The sequence below is a fragment of the Podarcis muralis genome, chromosome 11, assembly GCF_964188315.1.
Source record: "Podarcis muralis chromosome 11, rPodMur119.hap1.1, whole genome shotgun sequence".
NCBI classification, from domain to species: domain Eukaryota; kingdom Metazoa; phylum Chordata; class Lepidosauria; order Squamata; family Lacertidae; genus Podarcis; species Podarcis muralis.
The window spans coordinates 36,956,452-36,972,257 of NC_135665.1; the positions used below are offsets into that span (position 1 = coordinate 36,956,452).

The 15,806-nt window shown below is 41.3% G+C and overlaps 1 protein-coding gene across 2 annotated transcripts; it reads left to right on the forward strand.

Annotated features, from left to right (window-relative positions):
* The first annotated feature begins 1 nt into the window (after nucleotide 1).
* UTP15 (UTP15 small subunit processome component) lies at nucleotides 2–15,009 on the forward strand. Of its 2 annotated transcripts, none has more exons than XM_028749568.2 (14): nucleotides 2–85; nucleotides 346–509; nucleotides 2,554–2,732; nucleotides 3,241–3,333; nucleotides 4,416–4,600; nucleotides 5,312–5,490; nucleotides 6,654–6,779; nucleotides 7,539–7,674; nucleotides 8,273–8,357; nucleotides 9,382–9,531; nucleotides 10,108–10,209; nucleotides 11,645–11,778; nucleotides 12,745–12,803; nucleotides 14,134–15,009. In XM_028749568.2, the coding sequence occupies exons 3-14, from the start codon at nucleotides 2,643–2,645 to the stop codon at nucleotides 14,325–14,327; spliced, it is 1,533 nt and encodes a 510-aa protein (XP_028605401.2). In that variant the 5' UTR covers nucleotides 2–85; nucleotides 346–509; nucleotides 2,554–2,642; the 3' UTR covers nucleotides 14,328–15,009. The 2 variants fall into 2 exon arrangements, with proteins under 2 accessions (XP_028605401.2, XP_028605402.2); XM_028749569.2 differs by lacking the exon at nucleotides 2–85 and adding an exon at nucleotides 101–198.
* The last annotated feature ends 797 nt before the right edge of the window (nucleotides 15,010–15,806 follow it).

Sequence of the window (15,806 nt, forward strand, 5' to 3'; positions counted from 1 at the left end):
ACTTTAAGTTCAGGGGGGGAAGGAGACCGATGTCATACGTCACCACAAAAGGCTCCTCCCTCCGCTTTCCCGACATAGAGATAAGGTAAGGTGGCAAGCGATAGGCTCTGTGGTTAGACCAAAGAGCCACCCGCGTCCCTAAGGGCAGGAAAAGGAAGGCCTAATAAAATTCCGGCTTCAGGAAGAATTATAATAATGGTGAGATGATATGAGCTGAATAGGACAGAAATGCGGGCACCGTCAAGCGGCTCTCGCGCTGGGTTATGTTTGTGCGGCTCCCCGCGGGCAGCCCCTTTCCGATAGAAACCCGAAGTTTAGGTGGTGTTATTTTCTTCCTATCTCTAGGACGGGGATCGAGAGTAGAACACAACGCGCCGTTGTTGGCGGCAGGGGCGGCGCGATGCTCATGACGTAAGCATCCTATCCGGAAGCTTGAGCGCGGTGATGGCGGCCTCCATAGGCGGCAACGTGACTCTAAAGCGTTGAGGAAGAAATCTTCAAATTCTGAGGTAAAATTAGTCCCTTGATTGAAAGGCTGGAGGTCTTGCCCGCAGGAAACACGCGCGTGTGACTTTCCTTTCAGGGAAAGCTTCAGGAGAACCTTTCTAGAGCCAAATTTAGTCCAGTATCTTATTTTCAACGAAGACAGAGAATCCTACAGGCAAGGGATTAATGGCAGCAGCCTCTCTCCACAGGTTGTCTGTTCCTAGTATTCGATATTTATTTAATTTTTTTTATAAATTTTTTATTAGGGTTTTTACAATATTACAAAATAGAAAAAGAAAAAATACAAATAAAAACAGTTAAAAACAGTCAATCTCTTCATCTCCTAGTGTTCGATATTTAAGGGAATACTGCCTTTGAATGTGGACATTCTGTTGAGCTGTCCTGGCTCATTGCTACTGATAGCTTTCTGAACTAGTGACCATTTCCAGCACATAAAGAAGTACTTTTATTTGGTCTATTCTGAACCTCCAATCCAATTTCATCAGGTGATCAGTTTCATCTGGTGATCCTAAGACCCTAATATTATGAAAGAGGCAGAAAATGTTCTATTTACTTTCTCCACGCTATACATAACTTTAAAATCTTGTATCATGTGTTTCCTTTTCTTTCTCTTTCTCTGCTCCACCTCCACCTCACTTACCTTTTTTTTGGGGGGGGGGGAGAAATGACTCCAAAAGCTTCTCTTGGCTTTGCTGAATTGTAATTATTGAAGCTGAAGTCCAGCAATACCTGGAGTATCCCAACACTTTGACTATTCCTGGTTTGTGAAGTCAGGAATGTTGTTCTGTCTTGTACATCAAGTTCTTTGTCAGCTGTAGTCCTAAACATGCTTATTAACTATGGTGTTAGTAGCTGACATTGACTGAGAGTTTTGTTTGGATTGAGCTAATGTTGACTTTGCTTGCTCTCCACCACCCTTAAAGGCAAATGGCAGTGCTCTGAATTATTGCTTTTCTGTAGTTTTATCAAAGGGCTGTAGCTCAGTGGTAGAGCATAGAAACATGAGGTTTTTGATTCAACCCCTGGCATCTTCAAGTAGAGCTGGGAATGTCCCCTGTCTGAAACCTGGAAGAGCTGATGCCAGTTACTGTGGACACTACTTGGCTAGATATGTCAGTGGTCTGTATAGTGTATAGTATATACACTATATATACACTATATACTATATACACTATATACTATACTATAGTATACTATACTATATATAGTATAGTATAGTATAGTATAGTATATATAGTATACTATACTATACTATACTATACTATACTATACTATACTATACTATACTATACTATAGTGGTCTGTATAGTGTATAGTATATAGAAAGTGGCAGCTTTCTATACTCCTATGATCATTTACTCCCTAGACTTCATGTCAGTTCAGTTTGTGATTGCTTTGCACAAGATCCTGTGATCCTGGAGAAACTTAAGACAGTTCAGGATATATAGGTTTTGTTTTTGAGGCAAAATACTGATATGTACTGAGTTCCGTTAGAAGGGTTTGGACAGCTATTCTAGTCTGCTTTAGATACAGAAAACTGCCAAATATTGAAGCTGTATAATGAGGAACAAAATACTAGTTTTAGATGAGGATTAAAATGTATCATGTCAGTCAACATGAGGGAAAGTAGGTTAGTTCATAGGGGTAATGAATAGTTTGTGAATTGCTTTAAAATTTGCAGTACAGTGGTGCCTCGCAAGACGAAATTAATCCGTTCCGCGAGTCTCTTCGTCTTGCGGTTTTTTTGTCTTGCGAAGCACGGCTATTAGCGGCTTAGCGGCTATTAACGGCTTAGCGGCTATTAACGGCTTAGCGGCTTTAAGAAAAAGGAAACAAACTCGCAAGAACTCGCAAGACGTTTTGTCTTGCGAAGCAAGCCCATAGGGAAATTTGTCTTGCGGAACGACTCAAAAAACGGAAAACCCTTTCGTCTAGCGAGTTTTTCGTCTTGCAAGGCATTCATCTTGCGGGGCACCACTGTACATGTTTGCTTAGTATTATAGATAGATTTCAGTGTTTTGTGTACTCTTGTTCTCTCCTCCTCAGAAGCCTGGTCTACCTTTGCCATATGAAATTTGCAACGCTGGAAGATTATATTTTGCTACTTGAAGAACTTTTACTGTACTTAAGATAAAATGGCTGAGTACAAACCTGTTAAAGTTCAGTCTTTTCCAAAGCTTGGTGAGAAAGTAACAAAGGATACTTCGTACTGGAAGAATTTCAAGGTAATAATACGTTGTTTCAATCTCACTAATTTGACTTGGAGATTGAAAGGGAATGCATGGAAACTTTGCATTTGAGTTCTGTACTTCCTTATATTAGGTTAATATTATATATATATATATATATATATATATATATATATATATATATATATGGTTTTCTTGAATAGATGTACCTCTGCTGCAATTATACTGCTTTGTTATGATACTAGAGTGCAAAGAAAAATTTAAAACTTTTTTAAAACAGCTATAATGAAACAGGGAAACAACTATGCAAGAATCAAGAGTACATGAATTAAATAATCAGATGAAATCCTGTACATGCAATTCCATATAGGAGTTATAGCACTAAAACAAATAAAACCTAGTACATTTTTGAATGGTTTTTAAAAGTTTGTAATCTAATAAATATTTTAACATTTTGATGTTCTTCGCTCTCACTTTTGTAAATATCCTGTTAAAGGAACTGTCTTAAGAACACAATGTTAATTATGCTACCATTTTTTTTTAGGCTCCTATTCAGATAAAGGAGTTTGGTGCAGTGAACAAAATAGACTTTTCTCCAGTTCCTCCATATAACTATGCTGTCACAGCTTCATCAAGGGTAAGGTTTAAAATATAGTCCAGTTTTCATAGCCTCTTCTTGTACTTGTATTATATAGGGCTCTGCTTAGTTTGCTTGCACACTTATTTTGTCTGCTTGTGTTGCAGCTGTGGAAGTAACACCATAGGAATGTGCTGCCTTTATCTGCAAAGGGCCTTTAGAATCCTGTTTGCCTCCATAAAGCCCTGTTGAAATTTTTGTTGTATACAGATAATTATCACCTGATTGTTTGGGGCATTGGGATACATGCATTATTTAGAAAATAAACTAAAAAGGGATGGCACATATGCTGGAAGGAAAAAAGCATTTCTGGCAATGGAAGGATGGGGGGAAACTTATTACTTAAGCAGCAAAAATTTATTTATAGATTGTAATTCTTGATGATAGGAACGCGGTTGACGCTGTGGGTTAAACCACAGAGCCTAGGACTTGCTGATCAGAAGGTCGGCAGTTCGAATGCCCGTGATGGGGTGAGCTCCCGTTGCCTGGTCCCTGCTCTGCCAACCTAGCAGTTCGAAAGCACGTCAAAGTGCAAGTAGATAAATAGGTACTGCTCTGGCGGGAAGGTAAATGGCGTCATCTCTCCCCCATCCCTTGCAAGCCAAGTTTGACAGGTAGGTGGGACCACCTGTTTGTCAATCACCTGACATCACAATGATGCTTGCATGGTTTGAAATCAAATCAAATGTATTGCCTGGAAGTGGTTCACAAGACCCAACAGTCCACTGAGTGTTGCACTTTTACTTTCTCCCGTGTAAGTAACTGGTTGCCATTCAGACCAATGGGGTGGGGGTGGGGAATGAAATATTCAGGGCTGTCATTGCGTTGATGGAAAACCCTGCCCCTTACTGTCATCCATTTTTGACACTTTATGATCAAATTCCATAGAGCAATGTACCTCTGTGCACAGAGCCTACAGGCACCAAATCTCCCCCTCTCCATGAAGGATCTTGTGCTAACAATAGATGGAATGAATGGCTGAAGTCCAGCAAGAATACTGCTATTGGGCAAAAGAGATAGTTTGGTATTTCAGTTGCTTCTGGTTGTCATGCTCTCCATGTACACATTACATTTTGTTCTAGATCCACATTTACGGTCGATACTCTCAAGAACCAATCAAAACATTCTCTCGCTTCAAAGATGTAGCATACTGTGCTACGTATCGAGATGACGGGAAGTTGCTGGTTGCTGGCAGTGAAGAGGGCAGCATTCGACTCTTTGATACCAGTGGGAGAGCAGCGTTGCGACAGTTTGATGGCCACACTAAGTAAGAGAGCATATTTTACTTAAAACAGGTCCATTCTGCAAAGATTTGTTTTACATTTCAAGATCACTGGGTATTGAAAATGCATTTAATGAGTGCTTTTTGTGTAATCACGATGCATCAAGCTTGTAGCCTGCATTTTGCACTGAATTTTTCTTTGACGACTTCCCATTTGAACCTTCCTGCCAACTTGAGCTTTGTGTGCCTTCGTCTTGAGAGCTTTGATTGCTAAAGATCCATGCAAGGCTTTGTCAGTTATGGTCCTGCTGTTCTGGAATACTAGTCACCGAAGGAAACTGGCTCACACCTCAGTCCATTTCAGGTGGCTCACTTTAGTATGTCTACTTTTCTTTTTCATGATGTACAAAAGCAGGAAATTTCATTTAGTTTTCTGGTGAATTTGTCACATCAGACCACACATCCAAGGTCATCTCAGCAGAATATTCTCAGGATTTCCAATTCCTGGATTTGCCTTGAAAGCTTTTGTGTCTAGGTCCTCTAGACATTTGTCAGTAGTAAACTACCTCACAGGCTTGTTGTGAGGATAAAATGGGGAGCAGAGGCCCATGTATGCCTCCTTGAACTTGGAGGAAAGGTGGGATATAAATGTAGCCATCTTCACCATAAATAATACTGGAGGTTAATGGAAAATTCATGTATGTGACCAAACGCTGCAAAGGACTAATTTGGGGAACTTTGAATCTTTCTTTTTAGAGCAGTACATGTTGTGGGCTTTCTATCCGATAAATTCCGAATAGTATCTGGAGCAGATGATTACACATCAAAGGTGTGGGACATATCATCCGCATCAGAAATCGTATCCTACAACGAGCACACAGACTATGTGAGATGTGGCTGTACTAGTAAACTGAATGCTGATCTTTTTGTAACAGGTTGGTGGTTCACTTTCTGCTTCTCTGTATCACTGCTGGGCACACTTTCTTTGCAGATATTGCAGGTTTACCATAAAACAGAGCTGGAGAATCAGAGCTGGAGGCCAAATGCAACCCTTCATGTTGCTCTATTTGGCCCTTGGTTCTCTCTCCCTATGCCCCCCCTCCAGCACATGATCTGGCTAGGCCACACCCCTCACCAGCCCCATTTATGCCCTCCTTGAGTGCTTTTGCCTGGCTGGAATATGTCCTTGAACTTTGATAATGGCCACTTCGTTTCCTGGATGGGAGGATAGAGAGGTGTATATGTGAGACAACTAGCCTGCTAGGTACATTTATTGCTCTGCCCACTTTTGCCCCTGGCCCCACCCACCATTGGCATTTGGCTCTTGGGAGGTTGCCCAGAAAAGAATGTGGCCTTCAGGCTGAAGGAGTTTCCCCATTCCTGCTATAGAAGGCTTGCTTTCCCTATTGCCCTGTAACCTCCATTTGCTTCTCTAATTTAATGCCTTCTTAATATTGTGTTGCTTCCAAATTTTTGTGGCTCTGTTCAGGCAGAATGATTTTCTGCTTAAGCTGAATTTTTTTTTTTTTTGCACTTGCGTTTCCTTTTCTACACGCTTGATCTAAGTAGAAGTCATTGCATAAGAAGACATAATTGTAGTTGGCTCATTTAAAAATATTGCAACCCAGACATTATGGGCGATGAGAGAGGAGTCACCAAATGGCTTCTCTGAATTAAAATCACAAATCAAATGAAAACAATATTCAAAACCTGCAGGTGTTTGCTGCACTCTTTTTAGTGAGCGATTTATTTTAGACTCTTAACCGTAACTTCTGGAATCATGCTTGGGTAAAGTGGTGTGTCCCTTCAGAACAGCTCCTTTCAGTGTGATTTGGTGTGGAGGGGCAAGATGTGAGTTGATCATTGATGTTTTATATTATGCCAGTGGCTGTTTCAATAACAGTGCTTTGGGTCTGGGCAGGAGGGAATTTGCACCTAGAACAACATTCCATTATTCTATGTATGTTAAAATCTTGGGGTTGCATCCAGCTAAGTCATATGCAGTACAGACTCATTGAAATAGTAGGCTTGTAGTCATGATGTCAACTGTTACAACCCTCAAACTCTTCTTTTTTCTTATTTCTGGGATGCCTCCTAGGTTCATATGATCATACTGTGAAAGTGTTTGATACACGGGCAGAAAAAAGCGTCATGACGATAGAACATGGGCAGCCGGTTGAGAGTGTTAATCTCTTTCCTTCCGGAGGTCTTCTTGTGACTGCAGGTATTTTATCAAACGGGCAGTTTCCCTCCCTCCCTCCCTCCCTCCTTCCAGCCATACAGCTTGTTTCTAGTTCTATCTGCAATCTGTCTTACTTATTTCCCTCTTTGTAATTGATAGAGGGTGCAGACCCTAGTGACAAGAGTGTACTGCTCTAAGGTTCGGTACCATTTGTGGCTGAAGCCCTGTGCTTGCTAGATAGTAGCTTCTAAGTCTTTTTTCTTTTTTCAAGGGTATATTGAAATGCTGTTTTCAATCTTGGTTTCCCATCATCTTTTAAAGAAAAAAACATGCAAGGTTGACTTTGGATTGTCAGAGGGAGATATGTGTGTCTTTCCTTTAGCTGCTGTTCATGTAGGTCTCTGTGTGTAATGCAGTCTGTATGGGAGACAAGTGCTTCCTACTGTAAGGGGATGTTTTATCTTCTATCAGATTATATGTTCTGGGTGGGGAATATGTGGAATATCTAGAGATTGCTGTGCTACAGCTCCCACCATCCCTGATCAATGTCCATGCTAGCGAGGTCTGATGGCAGTTGTAGTTCAGTAACATCTAGAGGGCCACAAGTCCGTCCCCCCCCCCCCATCATCCCCAGCTAGCAGGACCATTGGTCAGGGATGATGGGGATTGTAGTCTCCAAAACAGCTGGAGACCCAAGTTTGGGAAACCCTGGCCTAGAGGGAAAATTGTGGCAGTACTCATGCATGCCTATGAAATGGCTTGTTTACTATTTGTGTGCAAATAATCATTTCTTTTTAAAAGGTGGTCGTTATGTTAAAGTCTGGGACTTCCTTAGAGGAGGACAGTTACTAGTGTCCTTGAGAAATCACCATAAAACTGTAACCTGTTTGTGTCTGAGTAGCTCTGGTCAGAGACTGCTTTCCGGCTCACTAGACAGGTTTGTATTTTTCACACTTTCTCTTATTGGCTTTTCTAGGGAGCTTTCCGTGTAGAGGTGTAATTCCATACGCAGAGCTGTGTGTTTTCTGTTTTGTCTTGCGACTGGTTAAAGGTGCCTTTATCACCATTAGCTTTCAGAAAGAATTTCAGAAAAATTCCTTTTTACCCAGGAATTTGGTGGCACTCTACTCCTGGCAACCCGAAGATCACTGGATGAAATAATGGGTTTTTTTTTTACATGTAACTGTTTTCAGAAAGTTTGTGCTTTGTTTTTGTCTTTAAATTGTGGATCTGTTTGCTGTCCTGGGCTCCCTCGGGAGGAATGGTGCGATATAAATTCAATAAACAAGCAGACTGCAGAATGTAGAGCTGGATATACAATTTAGCATTGTTCCAAGAATATTGACTTGCATGCATTCTTACTCTACTTCTGGTTTCACCCCCCTTCACTAAAAGATACGACTTGAAAATATGGGTTTAGCCACATATTTTTTTAATATTTTTTTTTTTGCAGCAACTGGGTGCAAGTCACATTTTCATGAAATATTTAACCTGTTGAGTACTCTGAAATCTGTATTTTTGCTTTCTCTTTGTAGGCATGTGAAGGTTTACAGTACAACTTCCTACAAGGTCGTCCACAGCTTTAACTATGCAGCATCCATTCTCAGTCTTGCCTTGGCAGTAAGTACTATAATAAACCTTCTGGCAAGTGATGACAACCTGACAATTTGAAAATTGAGCTTAGACACACACTAGGTGACACACCGGCTTCTTCATAGAATTGTAGGATTGGTAGGCACCCCAAGAGGTTTCTTTCAGTTATGCTTGCAATATTGGTATGGAAGCAATGTGGAACCCCCCCCCCCCCGGAAGGGGTCTGTCTGGAATGTATTGCACCAGGTTTTCTTTCAAATAGATATTGTTTGCACCAGGCAGGTGATTACAGGTGAGGTGACAGTGCTGCCCAAAGCCATCTTAGATCACCTTAATTGTCAATAGGTACATGAACCATCCAATTTGGCAAGTTAAAGGCTGTTGGCACCAATGCCAATCACTTCAATCCCTCAAGCACTGGACAGCACAATCCTATGCATGCTTATCTTTAAATAAACCCCGTGGAACTTGCTTTCGAATAAACATGCATAAGATTGCATTATTAGACTAGAAGAAGTTGCTGGGGGTTAACCTCACCTGGGTCACAGCTCCATCATACATTTAAAGCTCTCTTGTTCCTCTTTAAGAGTCATCCCCACCCCCAAGAATGCTTGAAGCTATAGTTGTTGTTAAGGGAGCTGAGAGGTGTTAGGAGGCCCTTAAACGGAGTACAGTACCCAGGATTTTTTGCAGGAGGGAAGCTATGACTTTTAAAATGGAATGATAGTGCCTGAAATATGTGTTGTGGATGTAGCCTAGGCCAGGTAATTAGGGACAGGCTTTAACTTGATTCCATTCTTGATGTCTTTTCACAATTGCCCTCTGCTCAGAATGGAATATTAGAAGCCATTGTTGCCTTATTTTATATACTACCCTGATACCTAACTGCTGAAGGGCAGCTAAAAAAAATAATCTCTTAATAAAATAAATATTACCCGAGGCAATTCTTCTTTGCTGTAAATGGGAAGCTTTAAACTAAAGACAGAGAACTAAAAATGTGTGTCTGAGTTAAAGTTTCTGGGTAAGCAAGCCTGTTTCTCCTTCCTTTTAGCCTGAGGATGAATCTCTAGTTGTAGGCATGACAAATGGAATACTGAATGTTAAACATCGGAAGCGTGAAGGTGCAAGAGAGCTTCTTCAGCAGAGGAGAAGGCCCGCCTATAGGACCTTTGTGAAAGGAAAGAACTACATGCCAAAGCAGGTATGGAACGAAAGGATGCACAGAGCAAGTCCTGTTTTCTACTAGCAAAAGAGGTGCCTTAACAGATCATGTTTTTGAAACTGAGTAACAAAGACTTCAGGGGAAGTTAGTTAGGCTGCAACATTTCATTGACTGATCAGTTGGAGGAACTTAGGAAGCTGCCGTATACTGAATCAGACTGTTCCCTACTTTTAGTGTACAGTGGTACCTCGGGTTACATATGCTTCAGGTTACAGACTCCGCTAACCCAGAAATAGTGCTTCAGGTTAAGATCTTTGCTTCAGGATGAGAGCAGAAATCGTGCAGTGGCAGCGGGAGGCCCCACTAGCTAAAGTGGTGCTTCAGGTTAAGAACAGCTTCAGGTTAAGAACGGACCTCCGGAACAAATTAAGTACTTAACCCGAGGTAACACTGTACTGGGTGTAGGGGAAAATAAACTTGACAAGAACAAAATGTGTCTGGTTTTGCATTTCTATGGCAGGATAAACTATGCAAACAATACAAAGGTGATATTGAAGTAGGTGGGATGGTGATTTGTGGGTTTTATCATGGATTGTCTCTCCCTTCCTTTTTTAGGAGGATTTCGTTGTCAGTAGGCCTGCCAAAACCTATTTGAAGAAATATGATAAGCTCCTGAGAAGTTTCCAGGTTTCAAAGGCTCTTGATGCTGTACTTCAGGTAAGGTAGTAGTACATGAGTCACCTTTTAGATTGGATGATTCTGTTTCAGTTATACTATTGTATCATAAAACTTTCCAGTGAATGTGACATAAAATGATCCATAAACAAAGGCCTTCTATTGTTCATGGGCTGTGTACAACTAAATAATTGTGTGTGCAGAATGACTCCCACAAGTACAACAGAACTTGCCCTTCCTCTGCTCTGGGGTCCCTCCAGCTCTGGATCAGATCTGGGGGTTTGTGGAGGGAGGAGAGGGAGAGGCTGTTCCATTGTGTTTGCAGTAGTCATCCTGTACAGTCAATAATTTAGTGAGGTACAGCCCATAGTTACAGCATGGATGTTACTGCCAACAGTGGGAAATCTCATGAAAAGGTTGTTGTGTATTTTTGTTGTTGTTGGCGGCGTCCATCTGTCTCGAGAGACGATGCAATGCACCTTTGGGGGTGAAGTCAAACTCTTGTGTCAGCAGCACCAAAGTGGCCTCCCCAGGGTGCAAGCCTGAGCAGTGTGTATGGAGGTCCTGGGCTGCTCAGGCAAGAAGACCGCCCTCTTGGTTTCACTGATGTGGTCCAAAGCACAGCAATACGTTTGGCACCAGCTCTGCTGCAGGAGTCGTCGGAAGGAGGTGTACAAGACACCATCCAACTGTCTTAGGGACCCCACTCCATTTGTGTAGGGTTTACTCCTGAGCCTTAATGAACTAAAAAAATACTCAAGTGCCTTTTTATATTTGATGAGCCATGCTTTCTTCTGTTTTATATACCTACTTATACCAGAAAGCAAAACTCACAAGTGATAGTAACTGTAGAGTAGATCTTTCTGTCTGGCCGATTATGGCCCTTTAGACCTCTCCATCTGGCCCTGGGACTCTTCCCAGGCCACATCCTTCACTGGGTCTGCTTTCCTGTGTCCTTGATTGTATTTGCCTGCTAGAATGTGTCCTGGAACCCTGATTTTGCCACACATGCCTGGACAGAGAGAGAAGAATGAGAGTATGTGTAAAACTAATCTATACAAGTCAAACTTTTCATTGCTCTCCCTACTTTTCTCTCTGGCCTCACCTAGTGCTCATAGGTGGCCCTCAGAAAGTTGCCCAGAAAGAAATGCAGCCTTCTTGCTGAGAAACATTCCCCAGCTCTAGTCCAGCCAAAATCTACAGACTCTTATCACCACTGCTGGGCATGGGCTCCATTTGTAGAAATAACATCTTATTTTGGTTGGGAATAGAAGCCAGAGTTGTAGACGTTTCACTTGATGGTCCTTGAGCAGCTCCTTGCTATTAAAGGACTGACAGGAACTGGAGGCTTAGAAGCCCAATGAGCTGTCTCGTTAATGAATTTTAGATACATTCTGAATGCATTCCCTTTTCTTTATGGACAAGGCATGATTCAAATTGCTTAAGTTCATGCAATGCCCTTGCTTTGTGCTTCTAGGATTCCGCGAGGAAAAAGCCACCTGAAGTTATAGTCACGGTCTTTCAGGAATTAAACCGCAGAGGAACCTTGAAAAACGCGCTCGCAGGGAGAGATGAAAAACAGCTCAGTGTCCTCCTTTCTTTCTTGATAAGGTAATTGCTCGGTAATTGTGTTTTCTGGGCCAAAAAATTGTGCTACAGATTGGGAGAAATGACACTGGGCATTCTGCTTTCTAAAGCAAGGCTTTCAGACAGTTCTGCCATGTCAAAGTGGAACAAGGAAAGGTCGGCTTGTGAAGGTTTGGGTGGGATGATCACAGGAACCCAGTCCTGGCAAAGCACTGCTTAGCTTCTGGGTACACATCTGAACTAGATGCCTACAGCCAGAGAGCCAGCAAGTTAGGTCAGATTGGCACATGCAATTCAGCCCCCCCGCTTTTAGCTCTCACCTCTCCTCTTCGGATTGCTGCAGCTGGCAGAATTACTGGAGGAGCTGGAGGAGTTATTCAGACATTATTGGGCAACAACTCCCCTTTTTCCTGGTCATTGGCCATCCTAGCTGGGGCTGATGGAAGTTTGAATCTCTGCAGTTCAGAGTTTTGGCTACCCCTGCTTTTTAGCAACTTTATAGCCCCATAACTCTTTAGACTTCCTTTCCCTGCCTGGCACATGGCACCTGTTCCTTCTTTTCAAAAGTCATTGCATTTGCAAGCTTCTTAAAAAGAAATCCTTTGCCTGAAAGTTGTGGCTCTCTTCTCCTTTTCATGCATCAGCTCTGGTTTCATGAAGCCCAACTATCTAGCTGTTTAGAGGTGGAAGTCCTCCATCTACAGTATGTGATTCTTTAATATGTCGGAATGGTATAATCCTTAATTATTCTGAATACCTAGCTCATAGAAAAGAGGTAAATATGATTGGTAGAAGTACCCTCATTTCCTCTCTTGTTAACAGAAATAGGATGGAAGGGAAGGAACTTTGGTAGCCGGCAGTTGTCCTCTATTTCTCACTTGCATCTCACCAGCTCCCTACAGCACCTTCTCCCTATGACGGAGAACATAGCCTTCAGTGTGTTTCTTCTACAATAGTGAAAATTGCTAACATCTGGCTATTAACTTGCAGACACGTGACTGATGCAAGATTTGCTCCTGTGCTGATAAACATTGCAGAAATGATTATAGGTAAGTACTAATATCTGACAATACTAATAGAATTGATTCATATGCAGGTAACCCAAGACACCCTTTTTTCTATACACAAAGAAGGATGCACTGGCTATGTATTGGTATGGCCTTTGCTTTGTGTGCAAGACTTTCTTACACTACCATGATAACCAATTTAATAGAGGTTTGTGGTCTGAAGGCACATGATGTGGGTCGGGATCTGGTTAGTGACTGGATGAGAGATGGTCTGATCGCTGCATGTGCCATCCTGAATTCTACTATAGAAGAAAGATGGGAAAGGCATGGGGTCAGGCAAGGGGCACTGCAGTAGGAAAGAGGAAAATGGCTGAAACTGAGTGGGGACACCTTGTGCAAGGGGCCTGATCTTTATTTCCTTGCTTCCACTTCAGCACCACTTTTCATCCCATGGCATTTCACAGGGGGCCCTTGAATCCATGGTTTGTGCATCTTCAGAGGGCTGCAGTGGAGAGGAGGGGATGGGGAAATCCTCTTGCGTGAATGTCCTTATGCTGTTGTGCCTCTGGATACAAACCAATAATTAAACTTTACTTTTTTTAAAAAAGGCCTGTGTATATTAAAATATATTCACTTAGCATGTAAAAAGTGATGGGCTCTGGGGCCTTCTTTGAGCAGAAGGCCAAAGACAAGGTGCTTCAATTGAAAAGATGCTGAGTCCACTTGCCACCTGCCAGATCTCTGGGTGGCTGAGGCACCTTGATGGTCTGATGGAGATCATAGTTACTGGGCAGTTTGCTGTGTGAGAAGCTGACCCTTTTACAGTCGACACACACAGTTTTACTTGTAGCTGGATTTAAGCCCTTTCATAGAAAGCCTTCCACACCAGTCCTGTCCTTTTTTTGCTTTCCACAGAGACTAATTGAAAGCTGGCTGTGACTTGTGTTGCCAGCTGCTTTGGAAGCTTGAGCAAAGCACTTTTATAAACGTGTTGATAATAATAAAAGGTTTCCTTTTAAAAAGCAAAATTAATAAAATATCTGTGTATAACAGTTATAAGGGTAACTGTTAATTGAACAATTTTTGAAAGCACTTTTAGATCTCATTGAAATGATTTTATTGAAAAATCATTGTCTTTTTTTTATAAACAATGACCGTCAGGATGATGATAGCATTTGTATTGCATTTATTAAACTTCTCATTGCCTCTTTCGTTTGATACAAGATGCCAGCCTGCAAAACTTTGCTGTCTTCAATAAAATGATTTTAGACTTTTTAAAGGTGCGGCTGGAAACTCGTTTTAGGCTTATAAGATGTGTTAAACCCCATTAAGCAGGGAAGTTCCATTTTAACTTGTATCTCTTCCTTGGCAGAAATCTACATGCCTGTGGTTGGACAGTCCTCGGTTATTGACAGGCAATTTCTAAAACTTCAAAATCTCATTGAAAAAGAGATTGATCTCCAAGAAGAATTACTAGAAGTCTTGGGCATGATGGATGCACTGTTTGCTACCATGGCAAGAAAAAAGCCCATGCCACTGGACAAGGACAATACTGATGGTTTATAGAGGGCACTGGAACAATGTCCATTGCTGGACAACTTCACCTGAGAGTTCATTGCATTTGATTCTTATTTTCACCATACCTTTCCTCCCAAAAAAGTATTGTTTTGAAGCAGGAGAAAAATGGCAGGGTATCTTTTTGAAGGGTACAAATTACTGGTGATTGAAGAACAAAGACCCTTTGGGATTTATCTTTTTTTTTTTTTGCCACAAGTTTTTTTTGTTTTTGGTTTTTTTTTAACCAGAAGCAATTTAACTGTTAAAATATTTCTGCCTATATTGTGTAAAGTTGGACTTTATTTATACAAGCCCATTGGGCCCTCAATTATGTGGTCACAGACAGATAATTCAGGTATCTTCATCTTTTACTCCTTGCTTTATTGAAGAGACATTTATGGAATACCCAGCTATTCAAATAGAAAGAAATATGGCAGTTTCAGTGAAATTAGATGGCATTGTTTTCCATTTTAAATTTCTCACATGGAACCATTGGTGGCCAGTAAGGCCTGATTTCAGGTTGGAAAACTATATGCGTGTTCAATTCTCAGCTTTTCAACAGAATTCACGCTATGTGTGTTAAATATGAAAATGACATCATGTTTAAATAGCATCTGATGCTGCTTATGATGAATATATTTCCCTTTTTTAAAATAACTTTAAATCCTAAGGATAAAAATTTTAACATCAACACTGACTTTGGCTACATTATTTATTCCAACTGATTAAAACGCATGTTGAGTATTTGCTAAATACATGGTTGGTTGATTTCTCCCCTGCATCACATCATAGGAATAGGAACAGTGTGTCAACGAAGGGCTCTGATTATTCATAACTCTTTCTAATCCAAATGACAAGTCTGTTTTGTACAGTGATGCCAGGATTGCCCAATGGTGGCTAAGTATGTTGATAATTGCCAAATATGTAAGAAGTTTACATTTGATCTGTACCATGATATTGTGCTTCAAATCAGCAAGTTATAAGTTAAGGCCAGAATATACTTGTTTTACCAAAATAGGAATATCATCTTTATCAGGAAAAAAATGTGTGCCTTTTTAAAGGTGAAAAGGCTCCGAAATGGAACCTCCTCTTGTAACATTCACACCAACAAGCAGCCTCTTCACTTTTAACATCTTTCAGTGCAAAGAATCCAGATGCTAGAAGCTTAGTAAACTGAATAGGCTATTTCTGCTTTTGTTCTACGCTGGTGGAGGCACGTGATCACTGAATAAGAAGTAGTTACTACCTAGCAAGTTAGTACCGGCTGGGTCTTCATCTCTTTTAGCGAGGGTTCTGGTTTTAGACTAGTATATTTATGTTAAAAAGGTAATGGTAAAGGATCCCTAGACGGTTAAGTCCAGTTGAATTCGACCATGGGGTTGCAGCACTCATCTCGCTTTCAGGCCAGGGAGCCGGCGTTTCTCCGCAGACAGCTTACCTGGTCATGTGGCCAGTGTGACTAAACCGCTTCTGGCGCAACGGAACACC

Bases quoted from the DNA above. Each gene is read 5' to 3' on its own strand.
- UTP15 (XM_028749568.2), top strand. From the start codon at position 2,643: ATGGCTGAGTACAAACCTGTTAAAGTTCAGTCTTTTCCAAAGCTTGGT. The intron at 7,675-8,272 runs GTTTGTATTTTT...TTCTCTTTGTAG, and splicing joins CTTTCCGGCTCACTAGACAG to GCATGTGAAGGTTTACAGTA. The intron at 10,210-11,644 runs GTAAGGTAGTAG...TTGTGCTTCTAG, and splicing joins CTCTTGATGCTGTACTTCAG to GATTCCGCGAGGAAAAAGCC.